Below are 16578 nucleotides of genomic sequence, written 5' to 3'. Positions count from 1 at the left end.
CGCTCCTGGGGGTATCCCGGTCCGGGTTTTGGCGGCTGGTGATCCCGCTCCTGGGGGTATCCCGGTCCGGGTTTTGGCGGCTGGTGATCCCGCTCCGCTCCTGTGGAATCTCCAGTCCGGGTTGTAGTAGCTGCCCCCTTCCATGCTGGGTATTGTCCGTCGGTCCCGGCCGATCCCTGCTCCCGATCCCGGTTCCAATCGCGATCCGCGCGCTCTGCCCTTTCTCCCCCCGCCCCGTGCTCTGGGCGCGGGCTCAGGCTGGGGCTCGCCCCGCGGGCCCACCGAGGCCGCGAGGATGGCGGAGCCGGGACTGCGGTTCATGCTGGCCCTGGCGGCACTGAGCACGGCCACCGGCACAGGTACCGGGAATACCGGGATACTGAGGGAATACTTGGGGGGGGGGGGGAGATACTGTGGGAATACTGGGGATGGTTGGGATACTGAGGGAATATCGGGATACTGAGGGAATACCAAGTTGGGGGGGGGTTGGGATACTGTGGGAATACCAGGGGAGTCGGGATACTGAGGGAATACCAAGTGGGGGGGGGTTGGGATACTGAGGGAATACCGGGGGGGGGGGTTGGGATACTGAGAGAATACCCGGGGGGGCTGGGATACTGAGGGGATACCGAGGGAATACTGGGGGGAGGTTGGGATACTGAGGAAATACTGGGGGAGGGGGTTGGGATACTGAGGGAATATGGGGATACTGGGGGGAGAGGGTTGGGATACTGAGGGAATACTGGGGCAGGGGGTTGGGATACTGAGGGAATACCGGGGTGGGGGAAGTTGGGATACTGAGGAAATACCAGGAGGGGGTTTGGGATACTGAGGGAATACTGGGGGAGGGGTTTGGGATGCTGAGGGAATACCGGGGTGGGGGAGTTGGGATACTGAGGAAATACCAGGAGGGGCGTTGGGATACTGAGGGATTACCGAGAGGGGGGGGGTTGGGATACTGAGGGAATACCGGGATACTGATGGAATTCTGTGAGTGGGTTGTGATACTGAGGGAATGGCGGGAAACTGAGGGAATACCAGGAGGGGGTGGGTAATACCGGGATATTGAGGGAATGCCAGGAGGGGTTTGGGATGCTGTGGGAATACTGGGATACTGAGGGAGTACAGGGAGGGGGTAGGATACTGGGATAGTGAAGGGAATACCAGAAGTAGGGTGGAATACCGGAATACTGAGGAAATACCGGGATGGCATTGGGATACCAGGATACTGAGGGAATATCAGGAGGGCTCGGGTAATACTGGGATACTGAGGGAATACAGGGAAGGTGTTGGGATACTGAGGGAATAAGGGGAGGGTGTAGGATACTGGGATAATGAGGGAATACTGGGAGGGGATTGGGATACTGAGGGAATACTGGGATACTGAGGGAATACTGGGAGGGGATGGGGGATACCGGGATACTGAGGGAATACAGGGAGAGGTTAGGACACTGGGATAATGAGGGCATAGTGGGTGGGGTGGGATACTGGGACGGGATGGAATACCACGAGATGCGTTGGAATACTGGGAAATTATGGGAATATATGGAGGGTGGTGGAAATACTGAGATAATGAGAGAATTCCAGGAGAGGAGGGATTACTGGGATACTGATGGAATACCAGGTGGGGTTTGAATAGTGGGGTAATGAGGAAATACTGAGTAATGACAGAATGTTGGATTACTGAGTAAGTACAGGGAGGGGTGGAATACTGGGATACTGAGGGAATACTGACTGGGGATGTAGAATGCCGGGATACTGAGGGAATTCTGGGTGGGAGTGGAAAACTGAGGGAGTACCAGGAAGGGGTGGAATATTGGGATACAGAGGGATTACTGGAATGTGGTGGAGTAAAGGGATAGTGAGAGAATGTGGGGAGCGGGTGGAATACTGATGGAACACCAAGATGGGATGGAATACCAGAATACTGAGGAAATATGGGGAGGGGGTGGAATACCAGGATATTGAGAGAATACCAAGATACTGAGGGGATACTGGGATTGGGAGGGGTTGGAATACAGGGATACTGAGGGAGTAATGGGATGTTGGAATACTGGGATAGTGAGGGAATATTAGGATACTGAGGAATACCACGATAGTGACAGAATACTAGGTTGAGGTGGAATACTGAGATACTGAGGAAATACCCAGAGGGGCATTGGAATATTGTGTTACTGAGGGAATACTGGGAGGATTTGGAATACTAAAGGAACACTAAGAAGGGAGTGGACTATTGGGATACTGAGGGATAATGAGGGAATACTGGGAGTGTGGTGGAAATACAAAGATAATGAAGGAATATGAGGAGGGGATGCAATACCGGGATTCTGAGGGGATACCAGGAGGGGTGGAATACCGCGATACTGAGGGAATACTGGGAGGGGAGTGGATTATTGGGATATTGGTCTGGCAGTTGGACTGCCAGGAGTGGTGTGTAATACCGGGATACCCAGCAATTATGGAGAAGTATGTGGAATATTGGGATATTGAGGGAATACTGGGAGGGGGTTGGAATACCGGGATATGAAGGGAATACCAGGAGGGAATGGAATACTTGGGATGCGAGGGTGGAATACCAGGATAATGCGGGTATACGGAGAGGGTGATGGAATACTAGGGCAATAGAGAAATTTCGAGAGGGGGCTGGAATACTGGAAGATGGGGCAATACTGGGATAATGAAAAAGTACTGGGACAGTGGGCATATGGGATAATGAGGGAATACCAGGATGAAGGGAATACTAGGATAATGGGGGACTATCAGTAGAGGAGGGAGTAATACCAGGATAAAGGAGGAATACTGAGAAGGAAGGGTGAGGATACCAGGAGAGAAGGGGAGGAATATGGGGATTCTAGGAGAAGGGGTAATATTGTGATAATAAGGGAATACTGCGAAAGGAGGAAGAGTATATTGGGATAATGGCAGGATAGTGAGGGAATACTGGGGTAAAGAAAGATACTGGGAGAGGAGTAATGGGGGAATGGAAGGGGTGGAAAACCAGGACATGGGGAATACTGGGAATGGGTGAACAGTAAAATGTTGAAAGATCGTAGAGTTACCAGGAGAGGGGGCTATTTGGAATACTGAGATAGTGGAGGATTGTGGGAGTAGGGGAATACCAGGAGAAGTTGGAAGAGTAAATGGAGAATGCAGGGAAGGGTGAAGTGGGGTAATACCAGAATAATTGCAGAATACTGGGTGAGGATGGATACCAAATTAATAAGGAATACTGAGAGGGGACCAGTGGCATGCCATTATAATGGAGAAATACAGAGAGAGGGAAGAGGGGGAATTATGGAATGATGGGTGAATACCACAAGAGGGAGATAATGGGAGAAGGGGGAATATCAATTTAAAGAGGGAATACCGAGAGAGGAGGGAATACTGGGAGGGCGTAATTGGAATAATACGGGAACAGTAGGTGAAGAAATGAATGAGGGAATGCTGGAGAGATGGAATACAAGAATAATTTGAGTAAACTGCAGGAATACTGTGTCATGAGGAAATGCTGGGATAATGAAGAATTTCTGGGAGCGGGAGTGATTATCAGCTTGAGATGAAATAACAAGAGAGCAAAAGAATGAAGCTACAATGAGGGAGCACTAGGAGATGAAGGTAATTCCAGCATAATGAGGGAATACCGTGAAGGAAGTAACAGCAAGATAATGCTACTTTGAATATCGTGGAACTTCAGTATGTGGAATACTAGGAGAATGAGTGTTACCTTGAGGAGACATGTTGAAGTTGCACTGACAGGAAATAGCAGAGAAGAAGAAAACATCAGAAAGAGCAAATTGTGGACTAGTGAGGGAACACTCTGTAAGGAAGGAGCTGAGAATTTTAGCATAGCCCAGAATGAATGGAACATTGGGATTATGAGGGAACTCCAAAAATCTTGAGATGGGGAGAACAGACCAGGAAAAGGAAAGGGCTACGTATAATTTCTGGATAGTGAAGGCGTGAGGGTAGTGGGGTTGGGGGAACAGGAACTGCGTATAAAGGAATCGTAAAAAATGATAAATTGGGAATAGTGAGAACGGGAGTAGAGAGGAAATGTTGAAGAAAGAAACTGAGATTATGAGTAACAAAAGCAGAACCACCAAAAACCTGGATGGGGAAGAAGGGACTGGAAGAAGTGGCAGTAGTCAGTAATAACTGAGAAAGAGACTGGAGTGCCCACAGGCAGTGACCTTACACCCTGAGATTGGGAATACTGAGGGCAGATTCTAGAGATAGAGAGGAACAGACTAGAAATATCAGGATTAGTATCTGCCTGGGAATACTACAGGGCGTTGTTGGAGAGCACGATTGTGCTTGTTGGAAAAGTAAGGAAGAAAATCTGGAAAATAGAGAGAGAGAGAGAGAGAGAGACTGGAGATATCCCCGTGCTACCCCTCTCCTGCGAGTGTTTGATGGAGGACAGTGTAGAGGGAGTTTTACTCTCTGTCTAACCCCGTGCTGTCCCTGCCCTGGGAGTGTTTGATGGGGGACAGTGTGGAGCGAGATTTACTGTCTGACCAACCCTGTGCTGTCCCTGTCCTGGGAGTGTTTGGTGGGGGACAGTGTAGAGTAAGCTTTACTCTGTCTAATCCTGTGCTGCCCCTTTCCTGTGAGTGTTTGAATAGATGATTACAAATAACTGAAAGGTATTTTGAGTTGTGGTTCACAGTTTCTTGGTTGCTGAGCCCTGTGTGATGGCAGCTGTCACCTGCCATGTGTGTATTGCTGCTCTGTTAGAACTCAAGTACTTCATGTTTCACTCATTTTTGTCCAATTTTCTCACTCCTGACCAGAAAATACTGACTTCTGCAGGAATGAGTTCATTTCTTGTGTCCAACTGGCCAGTTGTGCGCAAGTTTAGTCAGTGAGTATAACGGAGTGTGTTCTAGTCAAGCCTAACTATTTCTAACTCAATGTCTATGCTGCCACAGAGTTGACTGGATGGTGATCAGGAGGGGCAGCCCTGACTTCAGGATCTGCTTCATGATAATTACTGTTTTTCTGCTATCACTGAAATTTAGCAATGCCAGGAATCAGATCAAGTTTAGGCTGGACGAAACTGCAAATTCTCACTGAGATTCTCACAGATTCTTAATTGGATCGAATGTTATAGGTTCAGACAGGACAATGGGGTTGAGAGACATATCAGACATGATTGAATGGTGGATCAGACGCGATAAACCAAATGGTCTAATTCTACCTGTATATCAATTGTCTTATGGTCAAATCCTTTAGAAGAGTCTGACAGGTAAATTAAATAATCCCTGCATTATCACTGGATTTCAATCAAGTTTAGCAGCTGGGGAAGAAATAGTGCTTGTAATTGATCTTCTCTTCACTTGTTATAGTTGTATAGGATGCTGGTGAGGCTACATCGAGAGTACTGTGTACAGTTTTGGTTTCCTTACTTGAGAAATGATGTACTGGCACTGGATGGGGTGCAGAGGAGGTTCACTAGGTTGATTCTGGAGTTGAGACGGTTGGCTTATGAGGAGAGACTGAGTATATTGGGATTACATTTGTTGGAATTGAGAAAAATGAGAGGGGAACTTATAGAAACATATAAAATTATGAAGGGAATAGAGAAGATAGAGGCAGGGAGATTGTTTCAACTGGCAGGTGAAACAAGAATGTGGAGGCTAAGCCTCAAAATAAGGAGGAGCAGATTTAGGACTGAATTGAGGAGGAATGTCTTCACCCAAAGGGTTGTGAATCTGTAGAATTCCCTGCCGAGTGAAGCAGTTGAGTCTTCCTCACTGAACGCTTTAAAGCTAAGATAGGTAATTTTTTGAACAGTAAAGGAATTAAAGGTTTTGGTGAGAGGGTGGGTAAGTGGAGCTGAGGCCAAGAAAAGATCAGCCATGGTCTAATTAAATGGCAGAGAGGGCTCGAAGGTCCAGATGGCTTGCCCTTGCTGTTGGTTCTTATGTTCATATGAACTGTGATGTACACCTCAAAACACAATTGTCAATCATGTCCTTCTAAACACAGGTTGTGTGCTTTTGATGCTGCAGAGCATGAATATGGGGGCATGTGGAGAGAGACAGAATTGTCACTGGCTGTGTAGCAGTTTGCACCGATGAAAGTAAGACTCTCACATTCTGAAAGAAAGTTGAATTAAATGGGCATTTTCCTAAAATATTTTAAAGTCATAGAATATGCAACACGGAAACAGACCCTTTGGTCCAACCCATCCATGCTGACAAGATATCCTAAATAAATCTAGTCCTATTTGTCAGCATTTGGCCTATATCCCCGTAAACCCTTCCTATTCACATACCCATCCAGATGCCTTTCAAATGTTATAGTTGTACCAGCTTCCACCACCACCTCTGGCAGCTCATTGGTTACACTCATCACTCTCTGCATCAAAAAAGTTGCCCCTTAGGCTCCTTTTATATTTTTCCCCCCCTCACCATAAACCTATGCCCTCTAGTTTTGAACTCCCCCACCCTAGGGAAAAGACCTTGTCTATGTACCCTATCTATGCCCCTCATTATAAACCTCTGTAAGGTTACTCCTCAGCCTCCAATGCTCCAGGGAAAATAGCCTCAGTCTATTCAGCCTCTCCCAAGAGCTGAAACCTTCCAACTCTGGCAACATCCTTGTAAATCTTTTCTGAACCCTTTCAAGTTTCACAACATCCTTCCTATAGCAGGAAGAGCTAAAGTGCACACAGTATTCCAATAGTGGCCCTAACCAATGTCCTAAACAGCCGGAACATGACCCTCCCAATTCCCATATTCAGTGCACTGACCAGTAGAGACAAGCATACCAAACTTATCCTGTCGACCTGTGACTCCATTTTCAAAGAGCTATGAACTTGGCACTCCAAGGTCTCTTTGTTCAGCAATACTGCCCAGGACCTTACCATTAAGTATATAAGTCCTGCCCTGATTTGCCTTCCTGAAATGCAGCACTTCACATTTATCTAAATTAAACTCCACCTACCGCCCATTGGCCCATTTGATCAAGGTCCTGTTGTACACTGAGGTGACCTTCTTTGCTGTCCACTATACCTCCAGCTTTCTGAGTGATCATTGGATTCATCATGAAACTTTTTAAAAAAATTGAAGAACTGCAGATGCTGGAAGCCAAAACATAAACAGAATTTGCTGGAGAAACTCAGCAGGGGTGGCTTCCTTCTGTGTAGCGAAAGCAGAGTTAATGACTCAGGTCCAGTGACTCTTCTTAAGAACAATGAAACTGTGTTTGTTGGTTTTATGGCAATAGCTTTATTAAAACCATTTGGCACCATTTGGTTGGATACCTAATCTAGCTTTCAGCACAAATAGTTGTCAAATGTTGTGGGAATGTTGATGCTCCGTCTGCTACTATTACTGATCCAGTTACTAATTGTAGGTGGGGTAGGGGGCGCGTTGACTGCTGAAGTGGTTCTATAAGTTTGCTAGATAACAAAGTTTGAAGCTGGATGAACACAGCAGGCCAAGCAGCATCTCAGGAGCACAAAAGCTGCTTGGCCTGCTGTGTTCATCCAGCTTCACACTTTGTTATCTTGGATTCTCCAGCATCTGCAGTTCCCATTATCTATAAGTTTGCTGTTGCAGTTTCCAATATCAGTTTCTGGTGGAAAATTCTTGGTTTCAGAGAAGCCTTGGTGGCACCTTTAAACTGAGAGAGAAGCCACTTTCTTTCAACTTTTGCATCTGAGCAGTGAACTTGATGCTGCAAAAGCATTGGGATATTCTAAAGACAATGGAATCACTTTCTAAGTACAACGCTTTGTCATCCTTTTTTAAACAGAATTCCATCCCTCATGTTCCTGAAAATGCTCTCACTGGAATATAACATGACAGATACTGCCACTTTGTCCAGATGCTTTACATTTGAGTATTGATGCATTAGACAAGACCATTAGACATAGGAGTGGAAGTAAGGCCATTCGGCCCATCAGGTCCACTCCACCATTTAAATCATGGCTGATGGGCATTTCAACTCCACTTCTCTGCACTCTTCCCGTAGCCCTTGATTCCTTGTGAAATCAAGAATTTATCAATCTCTGCCTCAAAGACATTTAACATCCTGGCCTCCACTGCGCTCCGTGGCAATGAATTCCACAGGCCCACCACTCTCTGGCTGATGAAATGTCTCCTCATCTCCGTTTTAAATTTACCCCCTCTAATTCTAAGGCTGTGCCCACAGGTCCTAGTCTCCCCACCTAACAGAAACAACTTCCCAGCGTCCACCCTTTCTAAGCCATATATTATCTTGTAAGTTTCTATTAGATCTCCCCTCAACCTTCTAAACTCTAATGAATACAATCCCAGGATCCTTAGCCGTTCATCGTACGTTAAACCTAGCATTCCAGGGATCATCCGTGTGAATCTCCGCTGGACATGCTCCAGGGCCAGTATGTCCTTCCTGAGGTGTGGGGCCCAAAATTGGACACAGTATTCTAAATGGGGCCTAACTAGAGCTTTATAAAGCCTCAGAAGCACATCACTGCTTTTATATTCCAACCCTGTTGAGATAAACGACAACATTACATTCGCTTTCTTAATTACGGACTCTACCTGCAAGTTAACCTTTAGAGAATCCTGGACCAACACTCTCAGATCCCTTTGTACTTCTGCTTTATGAATTTTCTCACTGTTTAGAAAATAGTCCATGCCTGTATTCTTTTTTCCAGAGTGAAAAACCTCACATTTACTCACGTTGAATTTCATCAGCCATTTCCTGGACCACTCTCCTAAACGGTCTAAATCCTTCTGCAGCCTCTCCACCTCCTCAGTACTACCTGCCTGTCCACCTATCTTCGTATCATCGGCAGACTTCGCCAGAATGCCCCAAGTCCCTTCATCCAGATCATTAATATATAAAGTGAACAGCTGCGGCCCCAACACCGAACCCTGCAGGACACCACTTGTCACCGTTGCCATTCTGAAAAAGAGCCTTTTATTCCAACTCTCTGCCCCCTGTCAGACAGCCAGTCCTCAATCCAAGCCTGTAGCTCACCTCAAACGAATGGGCATTACTGTTGAATCTGGTCTTTGTTGCAACCAGTGTGAATATTCTTTAACAGAAGTGACTGATCAGTGATTGGGAATGAGACCAGAACCGTGGAACTTGTTCCCCACCCTGTAAACTAACAACTCCTTCCCATAACTGTCTGCTGTGAGCATGTTTGAATGTCCTAAACTGCTCTGACCAGCCAACACAGGCTCAGGTTGACTTGTTGCTTCTTAACATCTGTGACATGACTCTCCACAGAGCTGTAGTCCCTGAGAGGTGGGTGAGGTGCTATACCAACTGAGATTAAGAAGCAAACAAAGCTATTCTGATCTTACAGGTGTCACAGTGCAGCATCAAGGAGAGAGAATTGTAGAACTGTTTGAACAAAAAATTTGCACTGGTGGAATCTGTTTGCTGGGTATTGTTCCTGTGAGCATAGGGAGGGTAAGCACACACACCTCAGAGATTGGACATATGCTGCAGCTGTTCCATTCAGAGGTGTTAATGCTCACGCAGTAACATGATAGCTACCTGCAGCGATCATAAAGGATAGCTGGTGATGGAATATTAACTGGATTGCTGAGTGACATAGGCACTGACGAGTTTTTGATCTTGTTATTGATTTAAAAATCTGCTTCATATTCCCACCTCTCAGGAACCCTGCTCAAAACACTTGTTTCAAATTAATTTATAAGAAAACTCCAAGCTGCCTTATTGGTCGAGTGAGTAAATGATAGTTGGTGGACAAGAAAGGATATATACCAGTTTTATTGAGAGACTGGTCTCAGCTTGGGCAGCAATTGGGTGTTAATTGTGCTTATCCTAGAGTTGGAGGGGAGAGGGGCAGGGGGTGATAAATGCTGAGCCAGAAATTCTTCTCCTGACATTGTGCCCCTGCCGGAATGTTTCCCCAAGGATAAGGAATTGGTCTTTGATCAGCTGCAATGTCCATAATAAAACATAAAAAGTCCTTGAATTTTTATAAAGCATTTCTTTACGCAGAGAGTTGTGAGAGCATGGAATGCGTTGCCAGCAGCAGTTGTGGAAGCAAGGTCATTGGGGTCATTTAAGAGACTGCTGGACATGTATATGGTCACAGAAATTTGAGGGTGCATACATGAGGATCAATGGTCGGCACAACATTGTGGGCTGAAGGGCCTGTTCTGTGCTGTACTGTTCTATGTTCTATGTTCTATTTCGCATCCTCAGGATGTTTCCAAGACCTTTATGTCCAGTGAAATACTTTTGAAATATAACCATCCTGGTAAATTAGGAAATGTGGCAGCTAGTGTGTGCACAGCAAGAATCCATGCAGCAATAACATAATGATCGTGTAATTTTCTTTTAAGTGATATTAGTTGCTGGACAGATATTATCTGAAGGTGCTGTGGAAAGCTCTCCTGCTCTTCTAACAGTGCTAAGGGATCTACCCTTCTTAACTTTCACCGTTGTCTGAGGCCTGGTGACCCTCAGGTTAAACCAACCCCAGTCACTTGTCTCTCACAAGAGAGTAGCTTTTCATTCTGATCGAACTATGGCAACTTCGCCTCTGATTTTTTTCCTCCTTTACCCTGTGAGGACAGGTAGGGTCTCCTCTGAGAGGCAGCAACTCTCAGCACTGGCTGCTTCGATTAAATGTTGAAGTTTGGAGTGGAACTTGAACCAACAACCTAATGATGCGCAGGCAAGAATGCTACACAGTGAGCTGTTACTGACATCAATAGAGTATAACACTGTGGAGAAGTGGCCGTAAGAAATGGTCTCTTAGGAACGAGAAATCAAAGGGGTAAAATAAATGCTGCTATTTCTGTGTATCATGCAAGGTACCTCTCATGTTTTCAGAATGTCTGTTTCCCTATCACCTCAAATTCAATTTAAAACAAGTTACCAGATTGCAAGATAACAAGGTGTAGAGCTGGATGAACGCAGTAGGCCAAGCAGCATCAGAGGAGCAGAAAGGCTGACGTTTCGGGCCAAGACCCTTCTAACCGTTTTCTGAAGGAGGGTCCAGGCCCGAAACATCAGGCTTCCTGTCCTTGTTATCTCAGATTCTCCAGCATCTGCAGTTCCTACTAACTCTATTACCAGATTGCAAATCTGGTCCTAAAATAAAACCACAGCTGTATAATGTGCTTTAGGCTTAGGCTCAGGCTGCTTCTCTTGGAGGTGCTGACTTTTCCTGGGATGTGAATCCAGAGATATCAACAATAATAGCCGTGTGAGGAGTGAGATTAAAGAACTGGCATCAACAAGTTGGAGGACAGCACATCCAATATCATTTTCTAACCAGATTCACTGGTTTAGGAGTGGCCTGTGTTCCTCAACTCAGGGAGATTTGCCATTTGAGATTTTTCCATCCCTATCTGGTAGAGAATTTTTTGAAATATTCCTCAGTCAAACTGAAAACGCCTGATCCTATCCCATATTCACACTGAGCTAGTAGATCACTGTCAAACAACAGCTGAACATTTTAATGGGACATAGTCATTGGCCAGGGATCTGGAACTTGATCTCACCAGTGAATGATGATTGAACACCCACATCAGGCAAAAGCGGAGGATTCCACAGTTATCTGTCCAGCCACAGTGATAGTTCTCCTACATAGAGTACCACAGGGTATCTGCATAGAAACTCTACCATACCAAAAGACAGCTCTTTCAGAAGGAAGATGCAAAAGGGAAAAGTGAACCACGATCATGGTGCTCTCTGTCTCTGAACAAACTTAAAAATGGGCTGAACCCTCCAATAATTGAGGTTAGTAAGGAGGAGGTGTTATCAATTCTAGAAGGTGTGAAGGTAGATAAATCCCCTGGCCCAGATGGGATTTTCCCGAGGATTGCCTGGGAAGCTAGGGAGGAGGTGGCGGAGCCTTTGGCTTTGATCTTTGAGTCGTCATTTTCTACAGGTTTAGTACCAGAGGACTGGAGGATTGCAAATGTTGTGCCCTTGTTCAAGAAGGGCACTAGAGATGACCCAGGCAATTATAGACCAGTGAGCCTTACATCTGTTGTAGGAAAAGTTTTGGAAAGGATTATAAGAGATAGGATTTATAATCATCTAGCAAGCAACAATTTGTTTGGAGATAGTCAACATGGATTCATCAAGGGCAGGTCGTGTCTCACAAACCTCATTGAGTTTTTTGAGAAGGTGACCAAGCATGTGGATGAGGGTAGGGCAGTTGACATGGTGTACATGGATTTCAGTAAAGCCTTTGATAAGGTGCCACATGGTAGGCTGTTGGAGAAAATGCGGAGGCATGGGATTGAGGGAGATTTAGCAGTTTGGATTAGAAACTGGCTTTCTGTAAGAAGGCAACGAGTGGTGGTTGATGGAAAATATTCAGCCTGCAGTTTGGTTACTAATGGTGTGCCACAAAGATCTGTTTTGGGACCACTGCTGTTTGTCATTTTTATAAATGACTTGGACGCAGGCATAGGTGGATTGGCTAGTAAGTTTGCAGATGACACAGAAGTCGGTGGAGTGGTGGACAGTGTGGAAGAATGTTGCAGGTTGCAGGGAGATTTGGCTAAACTGCAGAATTGGGCTGAAAGTTGGCAAATGGAGTTTAATACGGATAAATGTGAGGTGATTCACTTTGGGAAGAATAATAGGAAGGCAGAATACCGGGTCAGTGGAAAGATTCTTGGTAGTGTGGATGTGCAGAGGGATCTTGGTGTCCATGTACACAGATCCCTGAAAGTTGCTACCCAGGTTGATAATGCTGTTAAGAAGGCTAATGGTGTGTTAGGTTTTATTGGTAGAGGGATTGAGTTCTGGAGCCGTGATATCATGCTGCAACTGTACAAAACGCTAGTGCGGCCTTACTTGGAATATTGCCTAAAGTTCTGGTCGTCCCATTACAGGAAGGATGTAATTGGAAAAGGTGGAGAGGAGATTTACCAGGATGTTGCCTGGTCTGGAGAGAAGGTCTTTTGAAGAAAGGCTGAGGGACTTGGGCTTGTTCTGATTGGAGAGAAGAAGGCTAAGAGAGGATTTAATGGAGACATACAAGATGATCAGAGGATTAGATCGGGTGGACAGTGAGAGTCTTTTTCCGAGGATGATGACTTCAGCTTGTACAAAGGGGCATAGCTACAAATTGAGGAGTGATAGATTTAAGACAGATGTCAGAGGCAGTTTCTTTACTCAGAGGGTGGTAAGGACGTGGAATGCCCTGCCTGCCAATGTAGTTAACTCAGCCACGTTAGGGGCATTTAAACAGTCCTTGGATAAGCATGTGGATGATGATGGGATAGTGTAGGGCGATGGGCTTAGATTAGTTCACAGGTTGGCGCAACATTGAAGGCCGAAGGGCCTGTTCTGCGCTGTATTGTTCTATGTTCTATGTTCTATAAACCAGCCGCATCAACAGCACAGTTTGAAACTAATACCAACTACTTCCAGTTTATAAAACTGAACAAACATTTGAAGAGAAGATAGGGGTAGAGAAGATTCAGACCTCTGAGATTTCTGGAAAGCAATGCATTGCAATTAGTTCTGGATTGGACATACATGATGGCTGAATGGCCTCCGCCCTGTCATATAAATCTGATGAGTCATTAGCACTGTCAAATCTGTAAATATGTTCCTCTGGTGCATGATTCTCCTGGTCCTAAAGCTAACAGTGTAAATTAATTAATATCACTAATGTTACACAGACTGTCTTCAGTTGTCAAATCTCAAATATGTGGAACTAAGTCCACAAAATTCACTGAGATATTTGGATGAGATGACTGTAGGATAGTGAGGAGAGTCACTGTGCAAATAATCACATTGTACAATGTAACACTGAATTATATCATTCTAATAGATTATTCCTATAGATTCTTAAATATCTGGAATTAAGAATCTAACAATGACTGTGAATCCATTGTCAATTATCATAAAATCCCATCTGGCTTACTAATGCCCTTTAGGGAAGGAAACTGCCATCCTTACCTGGTCTGGCCTACATGTGACTCCAGACCGACAACAGTGGGGTTGACTCAGTTAGGGATGGGCAATAAATGGTGCCTGGTCAGTGATGCCCACATCCTGTGAATGAATAAAGGAAAAAAAAATCAGCATTACATCCACATTTTTCACTAAACTACTGAGGGTAGTCCACAAGAATGCCATAATGACGTATACTGTCTCCTGTATCTTAGAATATCTTTATCTGGTAGAGAATTTCTTGAAATATTCCTCAGTCACCTGGCTACTCTCTGGAATTACTTGCACAAATTCATTTGATTGATTGATTTTATCAATTCCTGTCTCTCTCCAACTTTATCTCCTCTAAAGCCCCCATTAAAACCAATCTGTCCGGCCCTCCATTTATTTATTATTTTCTGAAGTGCTTTGGGACACTTTCTTCCTAGTTTCAAGGTGCTGTGGCATTATAACATTGTGTGACGAGTTCTGTCAGTAAATTTGAATGTGTGTGCTCTGAAAGCTTAGGAACTGGTCTTGAAGACGGATGGTTGTGTCAATTGACAGCTTTTGTGGACTGTAAGCTTGCATTGCTCAAATGTTTGTGTCTTCCAACTTGTCTTCCTTTGCTGTTGTTGCAGTTTCTACTGACTCTGAATGCTAACTCTTGGAATCATTCAAATCAAACAAGAATTCACTGAAGTTTCATGTCTCCAAGACAATGATCTTGTTCTTCTAGGCAGTTGTTACACAGTTAGTGGCTGAGAAAGCTGTTGCAAGAAAGACTGAGAATTGAGTATCCTTGTATTTCTTTGGGGCAGACGTGTTCTTCAGGGGGAGGAGGTACCTTTGGCATCAGTTTATTGCCCACCATCTGCCATGGCTTCATTTTCTTTCAGTTGCCAAATGCCATCAATGTAATTTGATCTGACCATTGATGTGCCATGTTCCTGATCACCTTCATCTGCTCCCCTGCCACAATCTAGCTCATTCCATAAATAGAAGTGACTCAAAGCTCCGCAGAGTGCGTATTGGCATGACTGAGCTGCAGTGTGCAGCTACACAGATTCAAATGTATCTTGAACGGAAAACAAAATCTTATATTTGGATAGCAGCTCTAATGTGGTAAAATGTCCCAAGTTGCTTCACAGGAACATTATAACATAAAATACAATATTAGGCCATATGAGGAGATGTTAATCCAAAAGTCCACTGGAGCAGTCAAGTGTGAAAATAGAGAAAGAATGAATTAGTGCTTTAGCAGCAGCTGCGCTGAGTTAGAGGCAGAGTCGAGCAACATCACAAGTTGGAAATAGGACGTTTTTAGTAAAGACGTAAATATGTAATTAGAAGCTTTTCTTGTGGACAAATATGACAAAATGCTGAGTAAGGTTTTTCTTTTATGCTGACGAGTTTATTATTTGTACTGACCTCTCATCTAACAGCGAAAGCATTCAGGCTTCATCAGAACTGGTAGGTGTCCACCCAGCAAGGTGGAATGATGGGAGAGTGAAATTTAAGACCCATGTGACTTGTGGAAATTAACTAGCAGCAGGATAATGGATTCACTTTGAACTTGGGTTGTGTATTGAAGATACTGGTATTAGTTATAGGAAGCCAATTAAGAATATTGCATTAAAAAAGGCAATTATTAAATTTTATTGACCCAAGAGGGATGTTTTGTGGTCAGTATTTGTACTAATAGTGAGATCGTACTCAATGACATGACTGTCTCCAAGCAGACAACATACCCCATGTTCTAGACTACCATAATCCCTCTAAGCTGCTCTGTGTGGAGCTTAGCTCATGGTCAATTCACTGTTTACTGACAGATTGGTTGGCAGTTTCTAGAATATCGGATTGTTAAGTCTTCACAACAAAGTGTAATTCCTTTCAAAAGATACAACTCTCAGTTTGTCTGTAGATTTTGGGGAGAGGATATGTAAACTGTTGTCAATGGCCTTTGATGAACTGTCCTATGAATGTATAGTGTTTGTTCCCTGGCTCAGCAGAGGAGGCCACTTTGTCTAATGATTTTGTCCTGTTGGAATCTTAGGCCAGTATTGTTAATCCAGGAACTCATGTTGAAGGATAAAACTAGAAACAATTTTTACGCGCTTTTCTAAGCATTGCAAACATGGAATTCTTCATTCAACAATCACCATTTCAGTTTGTTCTTTTTTGTCAAAGCACAAGAGAATCTGAACTGATGCCCACCACCTGCACACAGTTAAATACAATTCGAGCACAAATATTGAACTTGTCAAGCACGGTACTTCACCTTCAAAACCTAGGTGTGATACAGCTACTGGCCTTGAAAACATAGGTTTCCCTGCTTGAGCTTCAATCTGTTACAATCACAACAAACAGTAGTAGATCATTAAGTCCCTCATGCCTGCTATTCTAGTCAGTAAGTTCATGGCTGATCTGTTTGAGTTTTCAATTCACATTGTCATCTACTGCTGAAAAAACTTGATTCCCATACCTCGCAAGAATCTATTCCCCTCTGTTTAATATACTTCAACACTCCCTCCTCCCCTCTCTCGTCTCCTCCACCCATTGCTTGTTGCTGCACTCATTATGGTTTTAGCTAAATTGTGCTGAGCTCTTAAGGAACAGGTGAGGTTGCCAGATGAATTGGAATACACACTGAGCCCTGCCGGGATAGAGAACTGGCATTATTGGGTTATTGTT

General features: G+C 44.5%; 1 protein-coding gene across 9 annotated transcripts in view; it reads left to right on the top strand.

Moving 5' to 3' along the window:
• Positions 1 to 97: 97 nt before the first annotated feature.
• neo1a (neogenin 1a) overlaps positions 98 to 16578 on the top strand; it is a 189975-nt gene continuing 173494 nt past the window's right edge. For 3 of the 9 annotated variants that reach the window (XM_048520567.2, XM_048520568.2, XM_048520565.2), the window contains exon 1: positions 98 to 359. In XM_048520567.2, the coding sequence (XP_048376524.2) occupies positions 143 to 359 (217 nt within the window). In that variant the 5' untranslated portion in view covers positions 98 to 142. The remainder of the gene's footprint in view (positions 360 to 16578) is intronic. The other 6 variants (XM_048520561.2, XM_048520562.2, XM_048520558.2 and 3 more) reach the window with 2 other exon arrangements.

The sequence above is a fragment of the Stegostoma tigrinum genome, chromosome 36 (genome assembly GCF_030684315.1).
Source record: "Stegostoma tigrinum isolate sSteTig4 chromosome 36, sSteTig4.hap1, whole genome shotgun sequence".
In the NCBI taxonomy this organism is placed as follows: Eukaryota; Metazoa; Chordata; class Chondrichthyes; order Orectolobiformes; family Stegostomatidae; genus Stegostoma; species Stegostoma tigrinum.
This window is presented reverse-complemented; position numbering and strand designations above follow the sequence as displayed.